The 18,478-nt window shown below is 40.1% G+C and overlaps 1 protein-coding gene across 4 annotated transcripts in view; it reads right to left on the minus strand.

The window, feature by feature from the left end:
- The window catches only part of DAAM1 (dishevelled associated activator of morphogenesis 1), a 175,783-nt gene that overhangs the window by 47,577 nt on the left and 109,728 nt on the right, over positions 1–18,478 (minus strand). For all 4 annotated transcript variants that reach the window (XR_015252337.1, XM_025918613.2, XM_086709636.1 and 1 more), the window contains 5 exons: positions 10,694–10,765; positions 5,269–5,363; positions 2,063–2,396; positions 1,307–1,417; positions 1,080–1,183 (listed from right to left, as the gene is read on the minus strand). Coding sequence is in view for 3 of the 4 variants with exons in the window: in XM_025918613.2 (XP_025774398.1) it covers positions 1,080–1,183; positions 1,307–1,417; positions 2,063–2,396; positions 5,269–5,363; positions 10,694–10,765 (716 nt within the window). In the remaining variant the exon portion in view is untranslated. The remainder of the gene's footprint in view (positions 1–1,079; positions 1,184–1,306; positions 1,418–2,062; positions 2,397–5,268; positions 5,364–10,693; positions 10,766–18,478) is intronic.

An 18,478-nucleotide genomic window follows, 5' to 3' on the forward strand; every position in this document is an offset into this window, starting at 1 on the left:
CATTAATACTAAGGCCTTTCCTAAATTGTCAGAGATAGCTCTAAAAGAAATAAGACAAAATTGTGAATGCCTTTGCTTAACTATGTTCTAAGGAAAAAAGATACTCTGAGTGAGATCACAGTAAGAGACAAGCTTCAAAGCCTAGGATGCCTAGTACACATTAGATAATTAATAAATGTTTATCAAATTCCAACACAACCAAGTCCAGCTTCTGCTCACAGACTTCTTTTATGGAAAAAGCAAATCCACTTGCCTGACTGATGAATTAAGATCACCAAAGAAATATTCATGCCATTCACCTATTCATTCAAATATTTATGGAGTCCCTACTCTGTATTTTAGCAACTGGGGATAATAAGTTTTATGAAGACCAACGTATCAGAGTAAAGGGAATAAAGAATAATGGGAGGTAAGGTGAGTGGTGGACACACACTGGCTGGAACAGGTCTCTTGGAAGGGAGCAATAAGCAATTTGGACATCTGTAGGAAGATCTTTTAATGCTGAGCAAATACCAAGTACAAAGGCCCTGAGGCAAGAATATTTTGACATGTTCACAGAATATCAAAGAGTGCATGAACGAGGTAGGAGAGCAGTAGGAGAGATCTGAGAGCTGGTGGGAGATCTTAGAAATGGTAAAATGATTGCAAACAAGAGCAAATGAACAAGAAAGTGAAAATTAACTAATGCCTATCAAGGTGCCTCCAAGTTTTATAGTCAATTTTCATAATAGCCCATAAAACATAGTTGTCATCATCATCATCATATATCTTAGGAAAAAAAAAAAAAAAACACAACAGGAAGATTCAGAAAGATTGAGTAACTTGACCAGAATATATAGCAAGTGAAAGAGGTAAGACAAGAATGTGGATTCAGCCTGATGCCAGAACCCACATGAGGTTCTCCACACAATGTGCTGCTTCCTTCATGGAGAAAGTCTTAATATAAAAGCATCATAGTTGAACTAACAGTCTGGGGCCAGCTCCGTATGCTACACAAAGGTCACATGTAGTTCACAGGCTAGCACTACACATACGGAAAAAGCTTGAGAATGATCTCAGATGAGAACAGTCTGACTTACCTATCTAATGTTGAATTTTCATGTTCCCTTAATTTATCTATTACAGGTTGAATTCCTAACATCAGAAATTCATAGCGAAGATGAAGTCTAAAGTCCAAACTTTCCTGAAAGTGAAAGGGTGATAAAATACATATTTATGCTTTTTGGACTACATAGTAATCTTTTTTTTTTTTTAACATTATTCTTCAATAATACATGTTTTCAATAGCAGTATGGAAGGTTCTTACCACCCCAGCGCCTTGGCTCAGCACTGCGTTGATGAAGGACATGATGGCAGTCTTGAGACTCACTTCATCTCGATACCGCCCTGTGCTTTTATCCAAGTCATTGATTAATGTCTACCAAGGACACAAATATAGAAACAAAGGACTGAATCACTAATTGTACATTCATTTTATTAATCCTTATACTCAGAAGTCAATTTTTAAAAATCTTGTGTTTAGTCAGAATTACATGGATCTATAATCTTTTATTTTTCTTAAAATTAGTTCAAAAAACTTTCAAAATTCCTACATCACATACATCCATATATGTATGTATGTATGTGTGTGTGTATACACACACACACACACACACACACACACACACACAAAATACATATTTTGTCTGCTTTGTCAACTCAGCTCTTTATATTTGAGCATAAATATGGTGACATAATCCCACTGTATATATTAATACTAAATCAAGAATGGTAACCTATAAAAATTTCAGGGAACACTGCATTTCATGGAATCAAAAGATATATGCTACATGATGTGTAGAAAGCAGGGCCACATTTTCAAGTTCAGTAAATCTAAAATCCCAGGTTGATTAACTATAGAAAGCATCTTCTACTCTGGTACTAAAACCCAAAAGGACAGAAAGACTGGAAGACATAGTGTGAGTAATCATCACAGGGGGAAGTAAGTCATGTTCCCCCTTCAGGGCCAGGAAGGCAGCTGTCAAAAGGGGTGAGTGACCAAGTGGCAAGGGAGCATGCCCACCTGAAAGCGGGTTCTTTCACTGGCATACTTCTGGTAGTGCAGCATGGCCTGCAGAACCTTCTTGTGACCCCCGGGAACCAGGCACACGGCGCCCAAGATTTCCAGCACGGCCACCTTTGTTTTAATGTTCTCTGTGCTCAGACTCTGAGCAATCACGTTTATACTCTCAGAGTGAGCCAGGACATGAGCCCGGCCTTGAGAGTTGTTCATTAGCGCCTTTATACAACCAATGAGAGAGGTATGTATTCGAGACTCTGAGGTCTCGTAGTCCATGGTCTTTAGAAAGTTGAGAATACATGACAGGCCATCCAAGTCAATGAATCTGGTTACAAACCTGTCAGGAGAAGAAGGTTAAAATGTATCAGACTTAAGTTTATTTGGAATTTTCTAATAGCCCTTAATGGAAAAGTTTTGCAGGGACAGGAGGAAGGAAGACATAAGTCCTGAGCACCAAAGATCTACGCTGATGAAGTCTTCTTAATTCCTGGCCTCTTCCTCTGCACAAACCCAATGGTCAGGTCTCTCAGAAAGGTAAAATAATCTCTATTTGAGATACAAAGATCTCAGCTAATACAAAGAACCAATTAACAGATCATACAACCATAGAAACTCAGGAACAGGAAGACACTCAGAATATGTGTCTTAAGTTAAAGTCATCTGCTGATCCCGCGTTGTTATAGCATTCAGCCCCTAGATACCTTTACGTTAACCCGACCCATATCAATGAATGTCAAAGAGCATCCTTAAATTCTAGAATTTTTGCTTGTCAAACAGATGACAATCTATATTATTAACATTCTGCAGCAAAACTCTTCTTTTGTAGGACATGCTGCTGGAATCCCAATATATAAAATAATAGCAATTCTTTGTCACTGCTCATTAATTTAATTGACATCTATAGTGCTTATTTACTGTAAAGTCAGTGAGAATAATTCACAATATGCACATGCATTTGAAGTCTCTGAAAATTTCAGAAGTAACACAACTTGCTTATACGACTGCACCAGAAATTTCCAAATTTATTTTGCCTTGGATACCCATTAACATCTGAGAATGCAAAACACACACAAATAGGGAAACATTGATGTAGTTAGGACAGGCTAGAAAACCTGTGTCACACAACTACACAGAATTTTTGATAAGTCAATAGGTTTTTCTTAATATTTTATAGTTAAATAAAGAAAATGAAATCTTTATTTTTCCAGCCATTTCATGCAATCACACAACCCAGATGGAGCCCAATTGGTTGAATCAATTGGCTTCTTTCATAGCACCTATGTTAATGAAATGTAACTAGAAGCACCCCAACATCTCACCAAACCTAATTAATGGAAAATGAAGGCGTGGGAGACACACAGAGAAGGCTGACTACTTATCATGGTTTTTTTTTGTTTTTTTTTTTTTAATTTTTATTTATTTTTGAGAGAGAGAGAGACAGAGCGAGAATAGGGGAGGGGCACAGAGAGAGGGAGACACAGAATCTGAAGCAGGCTCCAGGCTCTGAGTTGTCAGCACAGAGCCTGACACAGGGCTGGAACTTACAAACCTGTGAGATCATGACCTGAGCTGAAGTCAGACGCTTAACTGACTGAGCCACCCAGGTGCCCCCATCATTTTTTATTAACAGTTTTATTGAGATATAACTCACAAGCCATAAAATTCATACTTTCAAATGTACAATTCAGTGATATGCAGAGATGTACAACCATTGACATCATCTGATTAAAAAATTAAAAAAAATTTTTTTAGTCTTTATTTATTTTTGAGAGAGAGAGAGAGACAGAGTGCAAGTAGAGGAGGAACAGAGAGAGAGAGACACACACAGAATTCGAAGCAGGCTCTAGGCTCTGAGCTGTCAGCAGAGAGCCCGATGAGGGGCTTGAATTTATGAACCATGAGATCATGACCTGAGTTGAAGTCAGATGCTTAACCAATTGAGCCACCCAGGCATTCCCCCCAATTTTTTTTTAATGTTTATTTATTTAAAATTTTTGTTTAAGTTTACTTATTTTTGAGAGAGAGAAAGAGAGCACGAGCAGGGAGGGGCAGAGAGTGAGAGGGAGACCCAGAATCTGAGAAGCAGGCTCCAGGCTCTGAGCTGTCAGCACAGAGCCTGATGTGGGGCTGGAACCCACAAACTGTGAGATCATGACCTGAGCTGAAGTCAGACACTTAACCAACTAAGCCACCCAGGCACCACAATGTTTGTTTATTTTTGAGAGTGAGAGAGAGAGAGAGAGAGAGACAGAGCATGAGCAAGGGAGGGGCAGATAGAGAAGGAGACACAGAATCTGAAGCAGGCTCCAGGCTCTGAGCTGTCAGCACAGAGCCCAATGCAGGGCTCAAACTCACAGACTGCGAGGTCATGACCTGAGCTGAAGTCGGACACTTAACCGACTGAGCCACCCAGGCGCCCTGACATCATCTGATTTTAGAACACTCTAGTCATCCCCAAAAGACCATTTCCCCCTCACCCCAATCCTAAGCAACCACTAATCTTTCTGTCTGTATGGATTGGCCTTTTCTGGATCTTCCGTATAAATGGAATCATACACTATGTTGCCTTCTGTATATCTGGCTTCTTTCGCTTTGCATAAATATTTTCAAGGCTCATCCATGTTGTAGCATGTATCAATATTCTATTCTATTTCAATATTCTATTGTATTCAGGGCCAAATAATATTCCATTGTATGGATATATCACATTCTATTTATCCATTTATGAGCTGATAGAATTTGGGTTGTTTCTACTTTTTGGCCACGAGGAATACTGCTAACATGAACACTCCTGCATGGGTGTTTGTGAGACAGGTTTTCATTTCCCTTAGCTATATACTGAGGAATAGAATTGTCAGATGATACAGCAATACTACGTTTAACAGTATGAGAGACTGCCCAACTGTTTTCCAAAGTGGCTGAACCATTTTACATTCCCACCAGCAGTGTACCTGCAACGAATACTTGCTAGTCTCTTTTTTGATTTTACCATCTGAACAGCTGTCTGCATATCTTCTAATTGAAGAAAATCAATTCATTCAATGTTCAACGATTAAAGTATTTCACTTATGTTCAATTGCATGCATTTAAGACATCCTTGAAAGTTTGGCTATTTCAGGAGAAAAGAAGAAAGAAGGGTAGAAAAGAAGGGAGAAAAGAAGAAAAAAAGAAGAGTGGTAAGTAGCACATGCTACCCAGAAAAGAATTACCTCATTGGTTTTGTCCTCAGTGCTGTTTTCAAACTCTCTATAGTTTTACTTCTCTCTTCTTCCTCTTCCTTCTCTAAAGCCAGGAGAGATTTTCTCTATGCAAAGAAAATCGAAGTTACCTCTTCAAATTCTATGATTTAATTAGGGTACAAGCAAGACAAGCCTACAGATTACATGCTATTATCACTTTTAAGACAAATAAATAAGTAATAAATTTATAATCAAGATAATTACAAAACCAAAATATGGAGTAAAAGTACTAAGAATTTCAGATTTATTATCTCTGCCAGAAGTTCTTTCAAATTATAAAGCTTTAAGAAACATTTAGAAATCTTCGGTACAGATTGCAGTTTGTCTGACTATAGTTGTAAATGACTCTGCAACTACACTCTAATGAAGATATAACTATTTATATTTTATAGAAAGAGGATTGGGCCTGCAGTTAAATACAGTATTCTGGCAACTAAAGTTAGTAACATTATCACACTATCAAACCAAGGCAATATGTGTAATCCTCAAGCCAAAAAGTGTAATCTTTTACACTTTTTGTTACATTAAATTATTTAAGAAGGGCAATGAACTCCGATATGATACTAAGTTGGACAATTCCTTCAGACTAAGATTTAAGCTTTAGAAATGATTCAACACCATTTGGAAATTTGGCTACAGAGTGTGTGTGGGTGGGTAGGTGGGGGGGGGGTGTGTGGGGTGGGGGTGGTGGTGGTGGTGGTGGAGGAGGAGGAGGAGGAGGAGGAGTGGTGTGTTTACGCTTTCCCTACACAGGGATCTTTTGAGCAGTGCTTCCCAAACCTTAACGTGGACACGAATTATCCGGGGACCTTGTTAAAATGAGGGTTCTGACATGGTATGTCTGGAGTGAAGCCCGTGGTGCTGCATTGCTGACTAGTTTCCATGTGGTGCTGATGCTGCAGGTATATATGGACCTCACTTTGAAGAATGAGGCACAAGGAAGCAGACCTCGGCTGACATCACGGCCATGGATGCCAGTCAAGTTTATACTTGTTAAACAGTCTTTTCTAGTCCTTTGAGTCCATGATCACTTAGTTATACTAAAAGTATCCCCAAATCTTAATGGCCTCAGGTATACTCCACCCACAGAACCACTGGTTCCTTGTCTTCATCCTATTCTGAACATGTGCTTTTCTAATTCAGTCTCCCTACCTGTTTCTAATTCTGATTAAGTGCATGGCTGGGAAACAGTCTGGAGTATTGCTTGGGGGGGGGGGGGGGGGGAGGGGGCAGGGGGTTGGCTCTTATCCATGTGTCTCAATGATCCAGTCTCTCCCCTTCTTTCAGGACCACAAATCATCAAAGGGTGGCTTTACTTACTTCTTTTAAGTTAATAGTATCAGCACTGAGTAACTAAATGTTAACTGAAGCCTAAATTTGACTTCATGACTAGGAGGGGGTAAACCTCCAAACAAACAAATGTATCAGTATCATTTAAGGCAACTGAAATAAAAATCCGTAAAATCTTGTTTTTCAAACTGGTTATTGTTTCTGCTGACACTGTCCTCTTGCTTGGTGATGCGCCTAGACAGCTGTGACCAATGGATGGTAGGGGAAGAGGCTATGTGCAGAAATAGCCAATAAATTTCTTCAGAGCTCTAGGAGACGTATTCCCTGGAAAATTCAGCATGAATCCAGCCAAGTATGTTTAATCCCCTAAGGCAAAGCTGAACTTGTTTAGACTCTTAAGCAATCACTTTTTGAATCTGCAGCTCAGAATAAAGCCGTTCATGAACATCACCGCTCGTTCCTAAACTTAATCACACAGAGACACACATTTCTTATTATGGTTCACTAATTCTAAAGAAAGACGTATGTATTTACTCTTTTAACAATCTTGGAGAGGGTGAAACATCTGAATCAAGACGGACTACATTAAGTCTCTCCCTAGTAGAGCTGGGAGATTTATGGAAAGTCAAGAAAATTAAATCGGAATTTCCTTTCCCAGTATAAGGACCATTACCTTCCTCTCAAAACAGAGGTGACATACTCTTTTCTGCATGTGATGCAATTAGATTTGATTCTAAGACTGTGTTTGTTGTGCTGAGAAAACTGAGGATATGTAGATGGACGTGTCGCTGTAATGTGACTTTTCAACATAATTTATATAAAGTCGAAAGTTTTCAAGCTTCACATGTAGGAAGAAGGCTTGGTTTGCAGCTTTTTGTAGAAAAAGAAGCTACGCCCACCTTTCTAAAGATGGCTGCTAGGCTAAACATCTAGCGTGCACCTTGGTCTACACAGCCCAGGCTTGTGGTAGCCTCCCGGGGTGCTCTATGCACTTACCAAATCCCTGCTCACTTGAGAGGTGGGCAAAAGACAAAGTGTGTGCTGGCAGAGGATGTTGTGGTGAAGGCTACTAAGCTGTACATTGGAACACGCAAGTCTGAGAAAGATGGACAAACCAAGCACAGAAATCATTCTTGGCTGGGAGTCTGGAACCAAGCTCCTGTTTGAGACATTTCACTGGTGTGAAGTCAATAAGCCAGTCAGCTAAGCACGCTGCACTTCACCTCACATCTTCCTCCTTGAGAGCGCAGAGGAGAAGCCACATACAAAGGAGGGCCAGGTCCTTCTCGAACCTGTTGGGCTGTACTTTTATTACACTGTTTTTCACTCTTTAAAAGCCAACCGATCACTCAGGGGTCCTTTCAAGAACAAAGCATTCTTGTGAAGAGGCTTACGTAAAGTAACTGAACTTGTTCCACAAACGGCTTCGCAGACCAGTAAGTGCTGCAGTTCTCGACCTGGACAGTTCATCAGACTCTGGAGGCATTAACGGGAACAGATGCCTGCCCCACCTCAGAAAAGTTGGAGGCGGGGTGGGGGTGGGGGAGGGTGGGATCACCAGGCCTCTGGTACTTGCCAAAGGGTTTTAAAAACTGAATTAGTGAGAGGCAAATTAGAAAGGAATCTGTGAGCTCAGACTGATAGGTTTAAATTCCAGCTCTACTGTTTCCTAATTAGATGACCTTGGGCAAGGTAACCTTTCTCCAAGTCCTGACTCCTTATCTATCAACAGCACTTATAGCACCGGGTGCTTATAAGGATTTAAAACAACATATAAAGTGCCTGTTATACTGCCTGTCACATGCTTCACACTCAATGGCAGTAGGTGCTGTTGATGCCGAAGACAATGGATGATAACAATGTGGATAATGCCCCTCCAACAAATCTCTAAGCTAGAGAGCTCGAGTCCAGCTGCCAGGCCATGAAAGGATATGGAAGAGCTGTATGTGTTTCCAGTCCCCAGGGACAATGTCTCGGGATTTCTGCTGGGTGTCATTGGGACTTCTCCAATACAGTTATCAGAGAGATCAGCCAGAACTATAGGAGGAGGTGGTGGCAACACATTTGGTGAGAAAGACAGAAAATTCAGCATAGGGTTTTTGGTCTCATCAGAACTCCTTGTTCTTTATATATGCAGGAGTTCTAAGGTCTCGTTGACTCATGAGCTGTTACTGCTTTTTGCCTTTAACCCTAGACAGATGCCAGCTCTGTTCTGAAAGGAGCATTAGAAAGCTTTGTTAGTTGTTAAACACAAAGAATAGCCAAGTGACTGACGATTTAATTGCCTTGAGACACTCTTGGAGAGGACTTCGGATTAGGAAACAAATATAATTAAAATGTAGATGACTCATGAATGTAGCAAAAGGTTGTCCAAGGAGCTGGCCAAGGGAGAAAGGAGGCTCTTAAAGAAGTGCCTCATATTGGCACATCACAGACCTTCTAGTGCAGGAAATGAGCCAGGCTGACTCCATACAAGGCATGGATTAAGTCACTAAAGGACAAATTAACCTAACTGCCCCCAAAATTTGAAGGAAAGAAAATGCCATGGTATTTAGTACTTCTCCATTGATAGAAGTGAATTCATTAACGAAGAAGCAACTTCCCTTGTTGCATCAAACAATGCTGACTTAATTAGAAAGAAAGACAGCCTGCCCACAGCTCTTTTTTTTTCCCCCACTCTAACAGCCAGGAACAAGAATTGAGAATACAATCTTCACACGCAGCAAATGCAAATGACTCTAAATTATTACTGCTTAGGTGATACACAGAAAATCCCTGATGGTCACCACAAGCCTTGCATCCTGCTAACATATTCATACAAATGCTGAGATCACCCTTTTCTCATTTCTGCCACTGTGCAAGATGCCTTATCCTGGATGGCTGTGGAGATTATTTTCTGCTTTTAGACTAGAAATCCTCAGGGCAAAAGCTTAGCAGTTTCTTCTATAATTTATACAGCCCCGTTCACATTTACCAGGCTGTTTATTATTCATTGTGCAAGAGCAGAAGTATCTTCAAAGGAAAAACTAGAAAAGAGGAAGTTACTAAAAGTGAAGCCCTCTGAAAGTTTAGTAAAAGTCGGAGTGATTCATATATTCTAGCCAGTTTTTAACGTTTGCAGCAGAAGCAGCAGCAAAATATTAGACAATGTTTTTAAAAATGTCTGCCCTAAGTCTTAAGAAGCTAACTCTCCAAAAAGGCTCAGCGGGAGGAGGAAAGGAAGAGGTAGAGGAAAGTATTTGTCATGGAAGCTATCATTTTGCTTGGATATTATAAACTCAAAGTTGAATCTAACAGAGTGACTCTTAAAATCACGAGACTGTTCCGCTGTGGGCAATCTCCGGTTTTTATCAACATGAGCAGGATTTGAGCTGCTAACACTCAGAGGTTGACGACTTGTTTTCTGCTGCGTATCTTAGCTGGGATCGATAGGTGCCCTTCAAGCTGCTCAGAACGCTGATATTACAGAGACGTCCATGTGATAAAGGTGCGTATTTCAGATACTGAGAATGGATTTCAAGCAATTATTTAACCAAAGATTTCCCACGGACATCTCGGCATAATTATGGTGCCTCTTCATTCAACCACCTATTCCATAGACTCCTTTTGTTAATTTAACAGAGTAAAAGAGTACCTGGCTGCCCTGTGAAATCAAGAGTCCAGGAACTTAGTAGGCAAGTCCTCAGTGAAAAGAGAATGGGAGGAGAAGAGAGAAGGAATAGTTTCATTGCATTACCTTTAAATGGTATTAACTTGTAGAATAGTGCTGCTATAACAAAGCTCCAAATGATCAGTAAGAGCAATTGCAAGTTAAAGTTGAACATAAGCCAGAGTTAAGATTACATTTCCTCTTATAACATTAAACTCACTTGTATTTTAGTGTGTGCTGATTTTATGTAAAACATATTGGAAAAAAATCATTTTGCCAAGTACCACTTCTGCCCTCCTTTCCCCCGCCCCCTGCAGCCGCCACCAACACTGAGTGTTTGGAATGGAGTTTGGAAAGATGATGACATTTGGTAGTTCTTACTCAAGAGAATTTCCGGCGCAATTGTGTGACAAATTTGCATTTTACATTGTGCTACTGAACAGAAAGTATACCTACAGCAGCCATGGAATTGAGCTGATCAATGTAGAATTCAGGCCAACTTGTTGCTCCCTTGTTTTCTTCCTGGTCCTAGATAGAAAGAAAAAAAAGTAACACACAGCCAGATATGTACACACAATGGCCATAAGCACATCTGACTTTCACAGCATCTAGGCAGTGGCCTACATAGAAGACATTAGAAGACAATGAGATCGAAGATATCTGTCTTCAAATGTTGGCTTTAATCAGCTGACTGTCCACTTGGCTAGACACAAGACAGTGCGAAAGTCAGAGTTAGGGGTGACAAGGGGACATTTTCTGAACCATGCATCAAGAGAAATTTACTATTTTATCACTTTTGTAGCGTATATTTTTTAAAAACTGTAGAACAAAGGGCATAAAACACTGTGTTAGTTTCAGGTGTACAATGTAGTGATGCGACATTTATAAACAATACGGAATGGCAACCGCAGTAAGTCTAGTTACCATCTGTCACCACAAAAGTTGTTACGGTGTTATTGACTGTAGGAGGATTTAAGTGGGAACTCAGCCACACCATGTTATGATACTGCTTTCCTTCGGGGACACAATAGTACTGGGAAGGGCACAGTGTGTTTTGTGAGGACAAAGGATCTCACAAAGGATCTCTGTGTCACACTGAGGACAGTATTGCTCAATTATATGTCTGGATGAAATCCACAAAAGAAGGAAAGTTGTCTTAAAAAATGACCACAGGATTTGGCCAGCTGTTAATTAAACTTTTTTAGTTAGTTTATTCAGACTCCAGAAGACAGTAAAAATTTTGAAGGGTTTCATTTGATGTAACCAAAACTAGGTACTGCTTCAGATGAGAAGGTAGAACAAAGCCGGACAGTGGATGGAAAGTAGTAAAATGAACACACATTACTCATCTTACAAAACAGGGTGACATGAAGCCAGCACCAGGGCCCTCAGGGCTTCTGTGGATGGCAGCTCCCTGCCAGCCTGAACCCTCACCTCCCCCCAAAATTAGGGGGCTGTGGCTTCGGCTCCACGGCAACACTGAGTTCATCAGAAGACGGCATTGGAGTTGGGGCTTTCCAGGCATGTTTGCAGACCTATGTGGCTGTAAGTCATTTGTGTGATCAAACAGACTCAGAGGGCAATTTCAGTCTTTAGCTTCACATTCAGAGAGCACCTTGGTACAACTGCTATTCCCTGTCCCCTTGGGGAAGGTGCTGGGCCAGGTACATTGCTACAAGACAATGAAGTAGTCACTACCCATTAACTGATGTCAAGAATCTCAGTCCTTGAGATAGCAGTTTCAAGGTGGGACTTTTCATTTCAGTCCTATACTTTATCTCAAAAACACTTTTTCTAAGCAAATCTTTTGAGGCAGGTCTATGGGGTGAGATATAAGAAATGTCATTTCAAAACTATTCTTTTTTTTAAGTGTATTTATTTGAGAGAGAGAGAGAGAGAGAGAAAATCTCAAGCAGGCTCTGCGAGGTTAGTGCAAGAGGGCCCCGTGGGGCTCAAACCGGCAAAACCGTGAGATTATGACCTGAGCCAAAATCAAGAGTTGGATGCTTACCCAAATGAGCCACCCAGGCGCTGCCCCCCCCACCCCCCGCCGCGCTTTTAAAAAATGTTTATTTGTTTTTGAGAAGGGGAAGGGACAGAGAGAGAGGGGGACAGAAGATCCGAAGCAGGCTCTGGGCTGACAGAAGAGAGCCCAATGTGGGGCTTGAACTCGAGAACTGTGAGATCATGAGCTGAGCGTAAGTCAGAGGCTTAACAACTGAGTCACCCAGGTGCCTCTCAAAACTATTCTTTAAGTAGTCACAAAAAGAAGGCAAAGTAATCAGTGCTTACGGTGCCTTAAAGGCTGGCAGTAAAGAATATCGGAACTCATCTGGAGACTGAACAAGCCAGATGATGGGGACAAAGGCTATAGCAGCAGCTTTGAAGTTAGACTGTATTACACTTGCACGGTTTTAAAAAGCTTAAGAAATCTGATGAGTTTTTAGAACAGTCCTTGACTATTATTTAACATGTTAACAAAATAGTTACAATGGCAGTGTAAATGCTGAACCCTTCTCTCCTCCTAAAATGGAGAATTAAAGTTAGCAAAACCCCAGTTATCAGTGCATTCAGCAAGCCAAAACCCACAGTGATAGCCAACGGTATTTGAACCTATAAAATGAAATAGAAGGTGCCAGGTCTTTCTAGTCCCTCAAACTAGGGCAAATGTCCAAAACTACAACAAAATTCTGTCCCCTGTCTGGGGTCCCACGAGAGCCCATCTGTTGTAAGCTTAATAGTCGCAGTTAACAGAGCAGGAGACCATTTTAGAAGCTGAAGATTAGCATAGGGAGAGAAATCTTTACACTTTGGAAATGCTCTAATAATGTAAACATATTAAGAGTAGACCTAGATACTGTAGTCAAAATAGGGGGAAGACAGCTTCATTTTTATTTCACATGCCTCAGTGCTGAGAAAATCAAATGAGCTAACGTATATAAAAGCTTCTCGTAAAAGTACTGTTATCACTATATTCCTGGGGGTGATCCTCAGAGTTCTTCATTTTGGCAACGTGTCTCCAGTTTCCTCTGTGCGATCCTGGTTCTTCTACACAGATGTGTGCTCCAGGAGCCAAGTGAAACACATCTGCGAATCAACTCTCTGTTCCTATGTCGTGCGGCTGCTGTTATGCAGAGACACAGGCCGGGAAGAGATGCATGCAATTGTTCTCGGGAGTCCCCCCCCCCCCAAAAGAGCACGGGACACTGAGACACACCGAGGGGAAGACTGTCTCCTAAGAAGTCCGTGAAAGAAACTGCTGATGAAAGTACATGTCTGATATTCCTGGGAAGCAACTGGGTCCTAGGTGTTACCAGCCTCTGACATGTGTTCTTCTTTGAACCATCTGCCTCCCTTCTTTTTTATTTGTTATGGAGAAACAAGTGGAAAAATAAACAAGATTGCATAAATTGTCTCAGCTGTAAGGGAAGCAGCAGCAGTAATGACACATGCACAGCCTATTGTGTCAAAAACCGTTCTACACACTGTGCTCTTCATGTGATCTACTGGGTGGGGCAGGAAGTCACCGCACTCATTTTAGTGAGAAGGAAACAGGGGCAAAGAGAAGACGGGTGAGTTGCCAAAGGTCCCCCCACTAGAAATTCAGGGCCAGTGAGAAAGAACCAGGGCAACCTCTTTCCTAAGAATAGACCTCAGATTAATCACAAGCAATACATACTGAGTGAGAAACTGGCCTTTCACTCTTAACCACTTTATTGTATGAGAAACTCAAACATGGTTAGTGGCCAGAAATGACTGCTTTTCCCCAAATCTTTATTGCTATTTTTGCTATATTCAGCATTTCTGAATATCACCCTCATTCTGAACATTATTCTAAGGTCTGATGTCCTGCTTGGATTAGCTCTGATCCCTCTCTCTAGACTTTTTCTGCGGGAACTCTTTGGCCCCTTTATCAATGCCTTATCTATTTAGATGCATGCATACAGACAGCACTTATGAAGCTTTCCCCTAACTTGTTCTCCTGTTCCATTATCCACCAGTCTAACAGCCGCCTTCATGGGGATTTCTCAAGACTGCGTGAAGATGAGCTGTGATAGCACAGAGCAGTTCTGGACACTGGAATTGCAAACAAATCCCTCCTTAAACCATATACATCTAACACTGCTTTTGATTACTGCCTTGACTGATCCCATTAGAAATTTTCTCTAATAAGCGAGTTATTGGTTTCATTCTATATTCTTTTAAAAAATTCTATTTTCCCCTTTTAAAACAGATTGTGGGTATGATGCGCCTGGGTGAGTCATTTGTTTAAGTGTCAGACTTCAGGTCATGATCTCATGGTTCGTGGGTTCGAGCTCTGCGTCAGGCTCTGTGCTGACAGCTTACAGCCTGGGGCCTGCTTCAGATTTTCTGTCTCCCTCTCTCTTTGTCCCTCCCCCACTCACACTCGCTCTCTCTCTCTCTCTCTCTCTCAAGAAATGAATAAACATTAAAAATTTTTTTTAATTAAAAAAATTAAAATATTGTGGGTAGCACTTAATGACACCTAGAGAAGGTTTGCCCCATGAGAATACAAATTCTAGCAATCACATTAAATCCTTTTTTATTCTACCCATAGAATGGATAATTTATATTAAAATCTAGTTTTGATTCCTTTTCAAAGTGTTACAAACATTTAGGCTTATATGCCTATCTTTAGGTCGATTAAATAATTAGCACTAAATTGATATCAACATTTTATGTTAGTAATCATCAGAAAATTTAACATTTAGATAATACTTGCAAACATCACTTATTTTCAGAGTGATGGTATGGTGGGAAAATGCCCAGATCGGCCATCTGAAGATGAGATCCCAAAACCTACTTTTTGGTGTACTTAATCAGTATTTCTTGGCAAGTTTAATTATCTCTGGGCCTCATTTTTCTCTCTCCAAATCAAGAGGGTAAGACAAGACTGTTTCTAAAGTCCCCATAAGCTGTAAGAGTCTATGGAATTCTGATAGTGGTCACAGAAAACCAGAGTGTACTGTACTCAGGTTGAGGGCCCAATTTCTTAAAACAAATCATTTTTTAAAATTTATGTTGTTCAGTGACCCAATTATTTAAAACACTTAACTTTCAACAGCTACTTCTTGTATAAGGTAATTGGCCGGGGGGGGGGGGGGGGTGCCCAACACTAGTTTTACTATTTCTTTAATCCAACTCACTGTTTCCTTGGTAGGTTGACACCATGAATTAGAGGACATTGACAGACAAGACCTGCCGGAGGGACACCCCGAGCTTTGCTTTCTGCCTGACTAGCATTAAACTCTTTTCTTGTTATCTACTTTTCTTCCATTGTCAAAACAAAACAAAAACCCTTTTGCTAGAAAATGAAACTGGTATGGCACAAGGGACAGTCAAGAAATTGACGTTTTTAAAAAACCAGGCTTTAATTAACCAACTCATTTAGAAGATAAAAACACACACACACACACATCGGTTTTCTAACTTGGCCTCATTTTCAACTGGTACAATTTTTTATTCCAAATCTCTGGTCAGTGGCTAGTGAAAAAAATTCTAAGAGGGCCTCCCCGATTCTCTTAAAAGGCCTAAGAGTACATTTATTTTTCTCCACATCACTTTGCCCCACAAGAATAAATTTTGCATTATTTCTTTGTACTCTTCCTGAGGTAAACATTCACAGCTATGTCCCAGACTTCTGTCTCTCATTTTGTGAATCATCTCTACCAATCCAAGCTGGCTGTGTTCGTCTTCCATCACCAACAGAAATATATTCGAATCTTCAGCCACTTACTACTTATGGTGATGTATAGGCAGGCAAGTTAAGTAACCTTCCTATATGACTCCGTTTTAGTTAAGTAACCTTCCTGTATGACTCAGTTTTAGTTTCCTTATCTGTAAAATGGGTGCCTACTCCGCAGGGTCATTGTGAAGATTCAATAGGTTATTACAAGTAAAGGAAGCACCGAGAACAGTACACACAGAACATGCTTAATAAATGTTAGCTAGGATGATAAGGATACTGTTCCAAAATCTCCAGCTATGACCATTCTTTTTTTTTTTAATGTTTTATTCATTCGGAGAAAGAAAGTGCATACAAGCACATGTGTGAGCAAGGGGGAGGAGCAGAGGAACACGAGAGGGGGAGGAGCACAGAGAGGGGGAGAGAATCCCAGGCAGGCTCCACGCTGTGAATGTGCTGCAGCTATGGCCATTCTAAGTCCTATGTTATGTAAAAATCGGACCAACCAGTTCGGAGGGACATTTGGCAGTAATTGTTCAAACTGAAAACCACACACACAGCCTTTGACCCTCCTTTAAGTCTACTTTCAGGAAGTCAGCCCACAATTGTATATTTACACTGCATAGATGTATACTACAAAGATCTTTTTCACCGCAGTGCTGTTTGAATCAGCCAAATAACAAAGCGAACAAATATATGGAAAGGGAGATGGGTGAATAAATTACTTTGTGGCAGTAACACAGAATGAAGTAGAATTATGTAATGACATTCAAAATGGCCAAATATAGTATGGGGAGGGGGGAGGATGCCTCAGAATATGATTTCTCATCTGTAGAAAAAACATGTACACTTAACATACAAACATTTCTGGAAATATATACAGGAAAATTGAACAATGGCTACCTCTGGGTAGCAATAAGAAAGGTCTTTCACTTATAAACTGTTGTATAATTTAAACTTCTATTTTGCCGAGTACATGCACTATCTTTCACAGTTAAAATAGAAGCGCTAAAGCTCTGTATGTTCTGTTAAGACAAGTGCTTTTTAAGATGTTCTATGTAACATGAAACGCATCATCAAGTCAACAAGATCCCGTGACATTTGGGATGTCTCTGTTCTCTACACCTGGGGCACCACCCTGCTCCCCACAGCAAATAAATCATTGTTGCACTCTACGCGAACTAATTTGGATATAAATTAATAAAATTAAAAAAAAAAGAAATCAAAGAGCAAAATTAAAAACAAAAAAAATTAAATAAAATTTCCTTTATAAGACAAAGAAATAAAATAAAAAAATAAAAACATTTTGCTACTGTCTTCTCACGGGATTTTCTATTTCTAAAACACACTACAACCCTAATATCAAATGTTTATGCAAAGAAATTTTATGATTTGGACTAAGACTTATGTACTCGAAGGATTATTAAAATTTTTGAAATTTCCACACTTTAATTTTTGGGTGGCAAACAATTTCTTAGTAGCGCCTAAAGTCTTTCAGTGAGACTCAAAGCACAGTTTGAAAATTAAGTCTTTAAGAATGACTTCTTTTGAAATTACCACAGGGCAAATTTTTAATAGGATCATTTTCCAAGTAATAATATGTAAGAACTGGTAGAGTTTTTCTTCAGTTTCGGATGCTGTTAGTAAGACCCAAAATAGGCTGTACAAAGGGCAATTAATTGCAAAGGACGTGTTTTGTGGTTGTTCACGAGACCACAAATCACAGGCTGAAGAATATGCACTTGGCCAACTAAAGCCATAAATCTCCACGTTCACTGTTACAAACCCCTGAGATTCTTAGAGAATACTTGTGAAAGACACATTCTTTCACTGACTATATTGGCTAAAAATCCTCTAACAACGTATACGAGTACCATCGACTCAACGATGGGAGAGACGTATTAAGATTTAACTAAATGAACTTCAACAGCAGAAAGGCATTGTTTCGGTATGATACAGAGTAGAGTTCATTCTGGTCATTTTTATCATAGGTAAAGGTAACTAAATACTAATCAAAGCTTGTTCCACTTATAAAGAAGACACTACTAGAAAACATGTTAACTGTGATTATATATAGGATCAAGAAATCCTATCCCTTGTTAATGATCAAAATAGTTAGCTGTTGCATTAAATTGTCATTACTATTTTGGATGTTGTGGACCCAGCCCCATATACTGATGAATGAAACAGGTGTTAAATAAATTTACTCTACACCTAGAATTTTTACAGAATACTAACGAGAAAGGGGCAGACAGGCCAAGATATTTTATCCTATTAGGTATGACTCCCCAATGTGTATGTCCTCTAATAAGCTCAAGTGAACGACAGGAAACAGGTCCGAGGAACAGGGAAGGAAGAGCAGGTGGGATGGAAGGTGGAAAGTACTGTGTGGAAGACCTTGCTAATAACTTCTGCCAACTTTCCCTCCTGACTCAGTAACAGTGTAATCAGCATCCTCTCCTAAGACGGTCATGGTGGAATAACCTGACAGACCAGGCGCTGGCCAGCTTCTTCCGTAAAGGCCCCTATAACAA

This window comes from Puma concolor, chromosome B3, assembly GCF_028749965.1.
Source record: "Puma concolor isolate L17-30 chromosome B3, mPumCon1.1.hap2, whole genome shotgun sequence".
Taxonomy (NCBI): domain Eukaryota; kingdom Metazoa; phylum Chordata; class Mammalia; order Carnivora; family Felidae; genus Puma; species Puma concolor.